Source organism: Sapajus apella, unplaced genomic scaffold (genome assembly GCF_009761245.1).
Source record: "Sapajus apella isolate SASKATOON/1434 unplaced genomic scaffold, GSC_monkey_1.0 scaffold238, whole genome shotgun sequence".
In the NCBI taxonomy this organism is placed as follows: Eukaryota; Metazoa; Chordata; class Mammalia; order Primates; family Cebidae; genus Sapajus; species Sapajus apella.
In genome coordinates, this window is record NW_022437178.1 from 231675 (window position 1) to 243831 (window position 12157).

At 32.7% G+C, this 12157-nt stretch overlaps 1 protein-coding gene across 1 annotated transcript in view; it reads right to left on the reverse strand.

Annotated features, from left to right (window-relative positions):
• FLG2 (filaggrin family member 2) overlaps positions 1 to 12157 on the reverse strand; it is a 46721-nt gene that overhangs the window by 1302 nt on the left and 33262 nt on the right. The window contains exons 6-8 of the mRNA XM_032271569.1: positions 1371 to 1529; positions 544 to 784; positions 105 to 261 (exon numbers count right to left, since the gene is read on the reverse strand). Coding sequence (XP_032127460.1) covers positions 105 to 261; positions 544 to 784; positions 1371 to 1529 — 557 coding nt within the window. The remainder of the gene's footprint in view (positions 1 to 104; positions 262 to 543; positions 785 to 1370; positions 1530 to 12157) is intronic.

Genomic DNA, 12157 nt, shown 5'->3' on the forward strand with positions numbered 1-12157 from the left:
CCGAGTGTCCCTCGCTGTGGCTCTCCTGGCTAACGCTGGATCCCCGGTGCCTAGTGGTTCTGGCCGCTGAAGATTGTTTCTGATTCGAATCTGCATATCCAGACCTTTCTTCTTGAGATGATGATTGATCATAAGATGTACTTGCTGGCTTTAGTTTATTGTGTTTTTCTCTTTGGTTATCATTTGCATCATACACTTTATTCTGAATTGTGTAATATGTGGCAGTATCTCCTGTTTCTCTCCATTTTTCAATCATTCTTCCTGTATTTTCATAATCAAATTCTTCTTCCTCTTCTTCTTCTCTTCTATAGGGACTTACGCTTCGTTCCTCTTCTTTGTCTTCTAATCTGCTATTGTCAGTCTTGTTTCTCTTCTTATTCCTTAACTCATGGCGTGTTTTTCCATGTTTTTCCTCTCCTCTCTGAGTAGGTGAATATTCTTTTCTTCCTTTTTTCTCAGGCAGTGATTCATGTATTTTTCTCCCTTTTTCTCTTGGGCTCTTGGATCTTTCCTTATTTTCTTTTCTTTTGTTTCTTTCCAGACTTGAGGGTCTGATTTTCTTTTGTTTTTCTTCTTCCTCTTTGTCATCTTCGTGTTTCTCATGATGACTGTGCCTTTTGCGCCTGTGTCCTGATGTAGATAAATTCTGTTTTCTGTTCAACTCATAATATGCCTTAGCCAACTTGAATATCATCAGGAGAAACTCAGTGAAGTCAATTTTTTTGTTGTGATCTATATCCAGGTTGTCCATGAAGACCTCAACTGTATCTGGGTCATCTGGATTCTGTACAGAGGGAATTCACAGAGGGAGATTGCATCAGACAGTTACAGTGCCAGCCAATTAATTCCAAGTTAATTTAGGAAATTTGATCTCTAAATATCAAAAAATGGGATGAAGTCTTTCTGTTTTTCTTTTAAAGATTTTTCATCTCATTCTCACTCAGATGTTAGATATGAACAAAAATGTTTTAAAAACTAGTAAGGTATCAAGATGTTATGGGGTAAGTGCCTTGTTTACTTATTTTAAAAGTCAGAGTCATATATAATTCGTTATTTAGTTTTCTTTAATATATACTCTCTTAATAATGTTGATGTTGGGAGAATATTATAAATACCGAATACTAAGATCTACTTTACATTAATTTTTAAATTAAATATTCATGGTTTTTTTTTTCATTTAGCATGTCTGTATGTTTATAATATATATTTAGGTATAGGAGAGAAAAACAAATTTCGTATTTTTTGAGACAAGACAAACTCTTTTCCTATTTTAAGAGAGGCAGTTTATACAGAGCTCAAAATAACCTTTGCTTAGATTATTGAAGAGAAGCAGAAATGCTCTATCCTTTGGTCTTGTCAGAAACTCTTACCTTCAGGATTGGCCGAAACTCATTATCCAGAAGTTCCTTCAGCTCTTTTTTGCTCAGTGTTTCAGTGTTTTTATCTTTTTTTGAATATTTCATGAAAAGATCAATGATGCCAAAGATGTTTTCCAGGAGAGTGGACATATTTTGGCAATATATGTGAACCTAGAAAGAGGAAATGAAAATGTGCTTATATTTTTGTATATTTTTTTCTTAGTCATATTATTATAATCATTTCCCACACTTTAAACCTACATTTTCCCCTAAGTAATCCATCTTTAAGAACAGAAGATGGTCATGAGAAATTTCTCTTTACCAACTACGTAAAGAAAATGCATAGAGTTTTACTTACTTAAATAAAATTGCCCATTTTTTTTTTTTTTTGGCCTGGACCTCAGTGTGCTCTAGATAAGATCATTTCTCTTGCTAATTTTGCCACTGCTCATAATAAGAATTTAGAAAGGCTGACTTGTTTTAAGCAGTAAAATTTATTCATACAAATTTACTGAAAATTTATTCTCCAAAAGCCAACTTAATAAATGATTCATTTGCTAAGACTCAATTCTCTGAAAGCCAGTTAGCCATATGGAAAGATTCTCAATGAATATTTATGCAATTTATTTTTTTTAAAAACATGTCACGAAGTTTATAATATTTAATTGGATAAGATGTATTTAAAGCTCTTCAATATTTGAAAAGTTTTTCTAGTTGGGTTTCATTTTGCCATTTAAGGAATGTTCAGTTTATCTCATTGGTGAAGAAATTAGTAAGCATGTCAATAAATCTAAGCATGTATTGTATAAAGAATTATAATACTTTATTAGGACTTACAAAACCAGGTGAAACTAAAATATTATAGAAGACAATAATGTTAAGGACATTACTGTAGTAGTCAGAACGAAACCATTTTTGGACCTTTGGTTGTTTGGTACGAGGAACTAGATATTAATGAATTTTGCTGTGGTTAAGTCATATACGTATTTTGGTAAGTTTATGGGTATTTACTAAACGAATGGAATTTACCATTTCTAAACCATTAGAGATGAAAAGTGGGAATTAATCAAGTTCAATAATAGAATAGAAGCTGGGAAAGAAGAAAATAAGCAGCATAGAAAAAGAACAGTAAACAGAAAGCATAAAATAAATTAGTAGAATTACATATAATTGTATTGTTATTAATTATAATACTTGTAAAATAGACCAGATCTTGCCAGTTAAAATATAGATCGTAAAGTTTGAATTTTAAAAATTATATGCTTCTTACAAAAACCCTTCTAAAATGTGTGATTATTTTCAGCCAGACTTATTTATGGTGATATTCTAGACCCTGAACTTATCTTTACTTGTGCCATATGCAAAATCTCAGTCTCAAGGGTATATTTACTGCTTTATATACTCACTTCCCTTTTTATCATGGCTAGACATAATGGTTAACCTCCCTGAATGCTCCTTGTATACATCCACTTGTCCAACTCATATCCACTGGCCAAACCTCCAACTTATCCCTTTCCTTTATGTCAGAAGATGTCCTTGAATTTTATTCCTGAGAACCTCAAAGCCATTGGAAAAGAGTTTCCTCATTCTCTCAATATCTGATCTCCCAATCTACTACATTTATATCTATGTACCTTGCCTTCACTTCATTTAGCGTGAAGGAACTGTCTGGGCTCCTCTCCTTTACTTTGGCACTGAGCCCCACTCTCTCTTGTCTATCCAAATATTTTGCTTTTGCAGTTGCCTCTTGTCTCTTCTGCATCATTAATTCTTCTTCATTGACTGGATCATTCCCTTCAGCATATATTCATGTTGAAATATCTCTTATCTAACACCTACCTTCCCATCTCTCCCCCACCCCCAATCTCATACCTGCCTTTAGGTACCATCTGATTTATCTGTTCCCTTTTATAGCAAAATTCCTCAAAAGATGTGCCTATACATTCTGTCTTTACTTCCTTATTCTTGTTTTCCTTTACTCAAAGTATTTTTCTCTCTAAAAAATGTATTAAAACTCTCACCAAGTAAAAAATCCTTCATCTTTCTAAATCCACATATCCATTTTAATTTTACATATTCCTTGACGTATCAGCAGCATTTGATGCAACTGGCTGCATCCTTCTTCAGAGACCCCGCACTCTCAAGTTTCTTCTGCAACCTCAATGGCTACTTTTTTCTTAGTCTCCTCGTTCAGCTCCCCAGTTATTCCTGTCTTCCTGATTGCTCAAGTCACAAACCTGAAAATTAGTTCTGATTCTCCTTTTCTTACATCCTATATCTATTTCAACATGTTTTATTGATTCTACTTTCAAAATATCCCTAAACTTAGTCCCTTTTCCCTACCTCCACTCTGTTGCCTTCTCTACTAGTTTATTTTTATCATCACAGAAATATACTGGAGTATTTCCATCTTAAAACCCTTCCCTTGATCCAATATTCCTCCCCACCTCAATATTTCTCCCAACATCATACTAACCTAATTAACTGCTTCATTTCACAGGAGTCTTGGAAAAGTTTTCTCTGCTTTCTCTCTTAAAATGTTATCCATTTTCTTTTTAACCTGCTTTTCTCAATTTTCTATCACCAAGACTCTACTGAAACTGCTTTGTGTCAAATCATCTGTGACCTCCAAGTTGCTGAATACACTGTCATTTCTCCATCATCACCCTCATCATCATCATCTTACTTAATTTCTTGGTATGTGAAGTAGAATCAACCATTCCTTTCTTAAGGGAATCTTTTTGTTTCTTGGATCGCATGACACCATATTCTTCTGATGTTCCTCTTACCTATTGAATGCTGCTCTCTCTCAGTAATTTTTGCTAACCTCTCTTCTGCTCAATCTTAAAAGGTTGGAAATATCTATGCCTGTGTCTTACACCTTCTTTTAAAAAAAAAATCTACACACCTTTCTGAGGCAATCTCATTGGATCTCGTGACTTCAGATACCATCTATCTGATGACTTCAAAATTGATACCTCCAGGCATAGCCTTTTCCCTGAGCTCTACATTCATTCATTGATTCATTCATTCATTTAACAAATATTGAACAGCTGCTAAAGGGTTAGGCACCGTTTCATGCTTCGGAAATATAGTAGTGAACAAGATAGATGAGGTGCCTGCCTACTTTTTTGAAGACATTAAACAAATGAATTCAACAATTAGATATTGATAAGTGATACATACAAGATTAAAATAAGAGTGATATTATGTAGAATACCTTTGGGTACTTTAGGTTAATTAAAGACTATATTGTGATAGAGGGGACATTTGAGCTTAAAATGGAAAAATAAGAAGGAAGTGCCCTTGTTAATTAATTGGAGAATTTTAGCAAAGTGAACAGTACAAAGATTCCAAGATGAAAATCAGCTTGGCATGTTAGTGATATAGAAAAATACCAACTCAGTTAGAAAATTCTGGACTAAGCAGGAGTAATACAAGATAAAGTCAAAGATACAGATGGGTCAGATAATGATGATTTTCTAAATAAAGTGACATTTGTGCATTTTATTTTAGGTATGATGAGACTAGATTTTTTTTTGGTAAGAGAGTGATCTAATATGGTTTGATTTTTAAAGATTGCTTTGTACAATTGTTTATTAGTTTGTTTCAGACTAACTGAATACAACTGGAAAACTGTGTGTGTATGTGTTTGAAGGTATCACAGAGCTATCAAGATTGTGACAATTTTGTGGGGCCTACATTCAGATTTAAAGGGAAATACAGTATTTTGAGAATTAAATGACAGAATTTTCTAAAACTGATGAAAGATATGAAGGCAAAGGTTTAAAAGAATATTGTAAACTCCAAGCTAGAGATATAAAAGAAAACCAAAGCAAGACACAGGATAATAAAGCTGCTGAACATTTGAGGCAATGAGGAAATCTTAAGAGCAGCTAGAGTAACACACGTATTACCTTCAAAGAAGCAACAATAAGATTGATATCTGTCTTTTTCAAAAGAAACAATGAGAGCTAAAAGACAATGAAATGTTACATACATCTTTCTGAAGAAAAATAAGTTCTATACTAACAGTAAACCACCGAAAAGAAAACATGCAAAGCTATTTTCAAGCAAACAAAAACAAAGCTAATCACCAGAGACCTGCCTTAAAGAAAATATTGAAGGATGATCCTACTTGGAAGAGCAGAGAAGCAAGAAAGAATAAGAACAACAGAAAGAGCATATGTGTGGAAAAATATAGCTAGATATTGATTGCATAAAATAATATCTTTCAGGATTTAAGATAAATAGAATTAAAATACATAACAATCCCAGATAAGGTAGTGACAAAATGGAGTTCAAGTATCGTAGGACACTTGTATTATTTGGGTAGATGTTAAAGAATTTTTTAAAATAATATATTCTAACAAATCAAGGGTGCATGCTATAATTTTTAGGGCAAGCATGAAAATAATAATAAAAGAGGATATAATTATTAAGCTTTAGTATAAAGACAATTAACTGGCAAATATTTACTTAATCCAAAAAAGTCAAGAATAGAAAAAAAAAAATAGAACAGGTGAAATAGTAGAAACCAAGTAGTAATATGGTAGATGTAAACCAAGTAGTTCCATAATAACACTGAATATAAATGAAGTAAATACTCTAGTTAACAGACAAGACTATCAGACTGGAATGAAAAAAAAACTGTATGCTGCTTATATGAGACACACATCAAATATGATTAAAGTGATTGAATATGAAAGGATGGAAGAAGGAGATACCATTCAAACACTAAAAGAAAGCCGTTACTGTTATAATAATATCTGTCAAGTAGACTTTAGGGCAAAAAATATTCCTAGTGGGAAATTTTATAACAATAAAAGATCAATTTTCCAGAAAGCCTCAAAATACATAAATAAAAATTGACAAATATATAAGGAGAAATAGACAATTTACAATCATAGTGGGGGATTTAAACATACCTTCTTCAGCAACTGATAGAACAAGTAAAAAAGTCTGTAAGAATATAGAATATTTCTACAAAATTATTAATAAAACATCAACATACATTGAATACTACACGTAACAACTGCAGAATACCCATCCTTTTGAAATTGACCATATACTGGGTCATAAAGCAAGTTTCAATAAATTTTAAAGGGTTGAAATCATAGAGTTTGTTGTCTAATACAGTGGAATGAAGCAAGAATTAAACAATAGGACGATAACTAGAAAAATCTTCAAGTGTTTGAAAATTAAGCAATAACTTCTAAAAAAATTAGTGGGTCATTGAGTAAATTGCAGTGCAAAATTAAAATATAGTTTGAACTCAATGAAAATGAGAAAAATGAACTTATGGAATACATTAGTTCCATGCCTAATGGATATTTATTGCCTATATATATATAGGCAATAGATAGATACAGATATTTATTGCAATACAGATACAGATATATATAGGCAACAAATATCTGTATCTATCTATCTATCATCTATCTATCTATATATAGAGATAGATAGGCAATAAATATCCATTAGGCACAGAATTAATGTATTCCATAAGGAATTAATGTATTCCTATTCTATATATGTATGTAGGCAATAAATATCCTCTCTCTCTATACACACACACATATATACATATATATACACAATATATATAAATGGTATCTTTTTTGCATCTTTTCATTTTCAATCGCTGTTATCATATTTTATGTGTGATTCTTATAAGCAGCATACAGTTGTGTATATATAAATGTATATATATATGAAAGACTGAAAAATTAATTACCTAAGTATATAGCTCAAGAAGTTTTAAGAACAAATTAAACCCTAAGAAAGTATAATGAAGGAGATAATAAAATAACTGAAATTAATAAAATAGAAAATTTAGAGAATCCACAGTGCCAAGAGATTTAGTCTTTAAAAAATCTAATAAAACTGATAACCCCAGCAAGAAAAGAAGAGTACAGGCCTAAGTACCAATATCAGGAAAGTAAAAGGGGACATTGCTATCGATGTTTCAGATATTAGAAAGATAATAAGAGCATGTTATAAGAAAACATAATACCAGTTAATTTAAAAATTCAGATGACATAGAAGTGTTTCTAGAAAAATACTTGTTACTAAACTGAACCAACAATAAATAGAAAACCTAAATAGACTTATGTTTATTAAAGAAATTGAATCTTAAATGCATTCATTTCCACTAGGGGAGAAACTGCAGGTCAGATGGCTTTACTGAATTCTACTCAGTGCGTAAAAAAGGAATAGTAACTATAATATCATGTAGATTACTTCAGGGAAAGGAAAAAGAAGAAACACCCATTTTTATTAATCCAGCCTGGCAATGTTATAAGAATGTATTGTACCCTGACAATGTTATAAGAATCAAAATTTTCAGGACAATTCCTTTCATATAGATGCAAAACTCTGAAAGAAAATAATAGTAGACTGAATCCAGTGTTATATAAAAAGAATATTCATCATTCCTAAGTACATTTTATTTCAAAAATTCATGTTTGGATTAACAATTGAAAACCAACCAATTACGTACTGAACTAGAATAACGGAGAAAATCATATGCACTTCATAATAGATGTAAAAACTTGATAAAATTCAACATTAATTCTGATTAACAAATATAAGATTAATTATGTCTATGAAAATGTCATAGCAAAAATTACATTTAATGGTGAAATGAAAGACTTCATCTCCAAGTTTGGGAATGAGACTAGTATGCCTGTATCCTCCTATTGATATATACTATGCATAGTATCATCCTATTTAACTTTGTATTAAAAGTCCTAGGTAGAGCAATAAGTTAAGAAAAGGAATTAAAAGAAGAGTAATTAGAAAAAAAGTAATAAAACTGTTATTACTTGCAGGATGATATAACTTTTGTATGTGAAAAATCCAAAAGACTGTATAGCTAAACTATTAGAATAAGTAAACTAAACATGTTTCTGGTTATAACTATACAAAAACCAATTGTATTTCTATATAACAGCAATAAAGAATTAGAAAGTAAAATAAGAAAGGATGCTATTTACAAAAACATAAAAAATTGGGAAAATTTCAGGAATAAATCTAATTAAGTCTCAGAATATTATAAATGTTGAGATTTTAAGTGTTGAGAAAATGAAATAAGAAAGGCTATTCATAAAAGCGTATAACAGAAAAATTTTAGGAATAAATGAAAACATGAAAGAGCTATACTCAGAAAACTGTAAATATTGAGATAAACTAAAGATTAAATCATTTTCAGCAAACTGACACGAGAACAGAAAATCAAACACGGCATGTTCTCACTCATAGGCAGGTGTTGAACAATGAGAACACGTGGACACAGAGAGGGGAGTATCACACAAGAGGGTCCATTGTGGGGGGTGACTAGGGGAGGGATAGCAGGAGGGAGGTTGAGGAGGGATAACATGGGGAGAAATTTCAGGTGTAGGTGATAGAAGGATGGAGGCAGCAAACCACTTTGCCATGAATGTACCATGCATCAATCTTGCATGAGTTGCACATGTACCCTAGAATCTAAAGTACAATAAAGATTTAAATAAATGGAAGAATATATAGCTTGTTTATGAATTAAAAGTCTCAATGGCATTAAGATATCAAATCTCCTCAAATTCATTTATAGATGCAATGAAATCACATTCTGAATATCTGAAGTTTTTAAAAAATAAAGATTGATAAGGTAATTTCTAAAATGTAGATGAAAATGTAGAGGGCCAAGATTAGGTAAGACAATCTTGAAGAAGACTAAGTTGGAAGACACCAGATAGCAAGGTGTGTTATAAAGGAAGACAATATGGCATTGGTGCAAGGCTAAACAAATGGAATGATAAAAGATAATAGTACAAAATCAGTCTTATATCACTCTGGACATTTGGTTAATGCCAAAGATGGTAGTGTAGGTTGGCAGGGAAAGAATAGCCTTTTGAATAAATGGTGCTGGGTTAATTGAATTTTCAAATGGGGAAAAAAATTAGTTTCCAGGTAGATTTTACATATAGGCAATAAGAGAAGATAATATTGGAGTATGTCTTTGGGACCTTGGGGTGGGGGAATACTTAAATAAAATTCAAAAAGTACTAATCACTAAGAAAAAGACTGATGAATTTTACTGCATTAAAAGTAGGAATGTTTAGTCTTTTAAAGATGCCATTAAAAGAGAGAAGGACAAGCTGCACAGTGGAGGATATACAAAACACACTTAACCAATAAAGGAATCTGTCCCTGAATATAAAAATAACTCCTATAAATCAATAGAAAAAAATACAGTTAACCCAACAGAAAAATGAATCTCTACGTTAGGAACTTTACAGAAAAGGATATCCAGGTGGCCAATAAACATATCAAAACTTCTCAGCCTTATTATGCACCAGGGAAATACAGATTGAAATAATGTGTGAGACCAAAAAAATCTTTTTATTAAAAAGATAAAGAAAACAGCCCTTGACAATACCAAATATTGGTGAGAATGTGGAAAATTGAGATTTTTTTTATGTACTGCTAGAGGCAGCATAAACCAGAAGCACGTTGGAAAATTGTTTGGCAGTATCTAAGTCCTAGCAATTGTCTCCTAAGAATATTCCCAACAGAAATATGTACCTGTGTGCAACCAAAAGTAATAGACAAAAATGTGCATAGCCCTGTTATTTATAATACCTCCCAAAATGGAAGTGACCCAAATATATATCCATAGAGAAATGGATAAATAAGTTGTGGTATTTTCAGATAACATAATAGTGTTGGGAGAAAAGGGTATCCTGGATTAGGATGATAATGGTGGAGAGGGAGATAAATGGATAGATTAGCATGTTTATAGGCAGAGTTGACTGGACATGGTGATGAATCAGTGTGACGAGAAAACAGGAATCATGGATAACTTCTAGATTTTGGTTTCAGCAGTGATTTCTCATTATTTCTATTATTTCCATCATCTTTCACATAAATGACAGCAGCCTCTCTCCATGTTCCTGCTCTTGCCTTCCTATAATCCTGTTTTCCACATAGCAGCCCAGAGTGGTCTTTTAAAAACGTAGATTATCTTACTCCTCCTTTTAAGTACATGTCAAAACCTAACATGCACCGTTTTAATTATACCGTGCCCCTTTTTACATGGCCTACTCCTGTCCAGCTCCCTGACATCACCGTATACCACTGGTCCTCTTTTTAATTATGTATGTTCTAAGACACACTAGCTTCTTTTTGTTCTTTAAAACAAATTTACTCCTACTTAGAATCTTGTGCTTTGCTTTGGCTAGTTTCTTTTGTTATTAAGATCCCAACTCAAAAGAGAATTCCCCAGAGAGGTCTTCCCCGGCCATGTAATTTAAAGCATCCTCCTCCTCCCTCCCATCACTTTGCTACAAGCTTGTCCAATCTGTGGTCCAGGACAGTTTTGAATGTGCCCCAAATTTACAAATTTGTAAACGTTCTTAAACATTATGATTTTGTTTTTTTTAGAAAAGCTCATCAGCTATTGTTAATGTTAGTATTTTATGTGTGGCCCAAGACAATTCTTCTTCCAGTGTAGCCCAGGGAAGCCGAAAGATGGAATACCCCTCCTCTACTACATCACTCTTTTATATTCTTCATTATTCTTACCATTATTTGAAATTATCTTATTCATTTATTGTTGTTTACTGAATGTTTCCCCCTACTAAAGGTAAGCTGCTAGCAAGTTTATGTAGCTCCCTGCTGCATAATCAGAGCCAAGACGAAATAGAAGGTAGTTAATACATATTTGTTAAATAAATGAATAAATGGACAATCTAACAATACAAAGAGTATTGAACAGCTATATGGAAAGCAAATTTATGCCCTCATTTGCCTTGTGTATACAAATAAACCTTTCAGTGACAGTGCCACTAAAAAGAAAGAGAAAAACCCTAAATTTGGAGAGCCTTATAGTTCTCACACATTCAGATTTCCACCTTGCTTAATAGTAAGGAAGCAAAGTTAAATGTATTCCCTCTTACCTTGTTCACCAAAAGAGCAAATATAATGTAGCCCGAAGGAGCTTGCTGGGTACTGAAGTCTGAGATAATCGCCTTTTTATACTAGTCACAGGCTCATGCAGGGAGGAGTCACCCTCTGTGGGATGGTCTGATTCATTCCTAACTAAACCTAGATCCACCCATAACTCCACCTCTATTTCTCCAGCAACATGTGTTTACTTCCCAGCTTCCTCACGTACTCATCTGTACTTGTTTTAGCAAGTTCCAAATTTAGGTTTACATACTGGAAATTTTATGGAAGGGTCCCTTTGGCTAATACAGGTTCTTTGTGTGCAGGGCCCACACCTACTTTTTGTAACTCCACTCTGGCTTGGTAGGTGTTTGATAAATATCTATTGATAAATACACTTCCTGATCCTTGTCTCTAGAAGAGTAGGACATATTAATACATTTATAGAACTTGAAATTTAATTTATGATAAGAAACATCACAAGCATCTATAATATGTTCCTTTTTAATCTATGAATCCCATCTTTGGGTACTGAGAGAACTTGCCATGAGATGAATGCTATCTTCCAGAAATTATTGATAGGCAAATTTAATTTTAATTTTTCAAAGAAAAGCAAGAATGTGAACAATTGAGTTAGAAGTGGTGATCACTAGAAGCATGAGTTTGTTAGGTAAGAATCATTAGTGTAATTTTACTTTGTTTTCAAGGTTATTGCATCGTGGCATGAGAGACACGTTCAACATACTCTCCCTTCTTAAACCATGAGTTTTCTCATTTATTGCCACAAATATACAGGGGACTCCTATCCCTGGTCTCTCTTATGATCTACACACTGTTAAGTTGAGCAGATTGCATCTCCATATGGATGT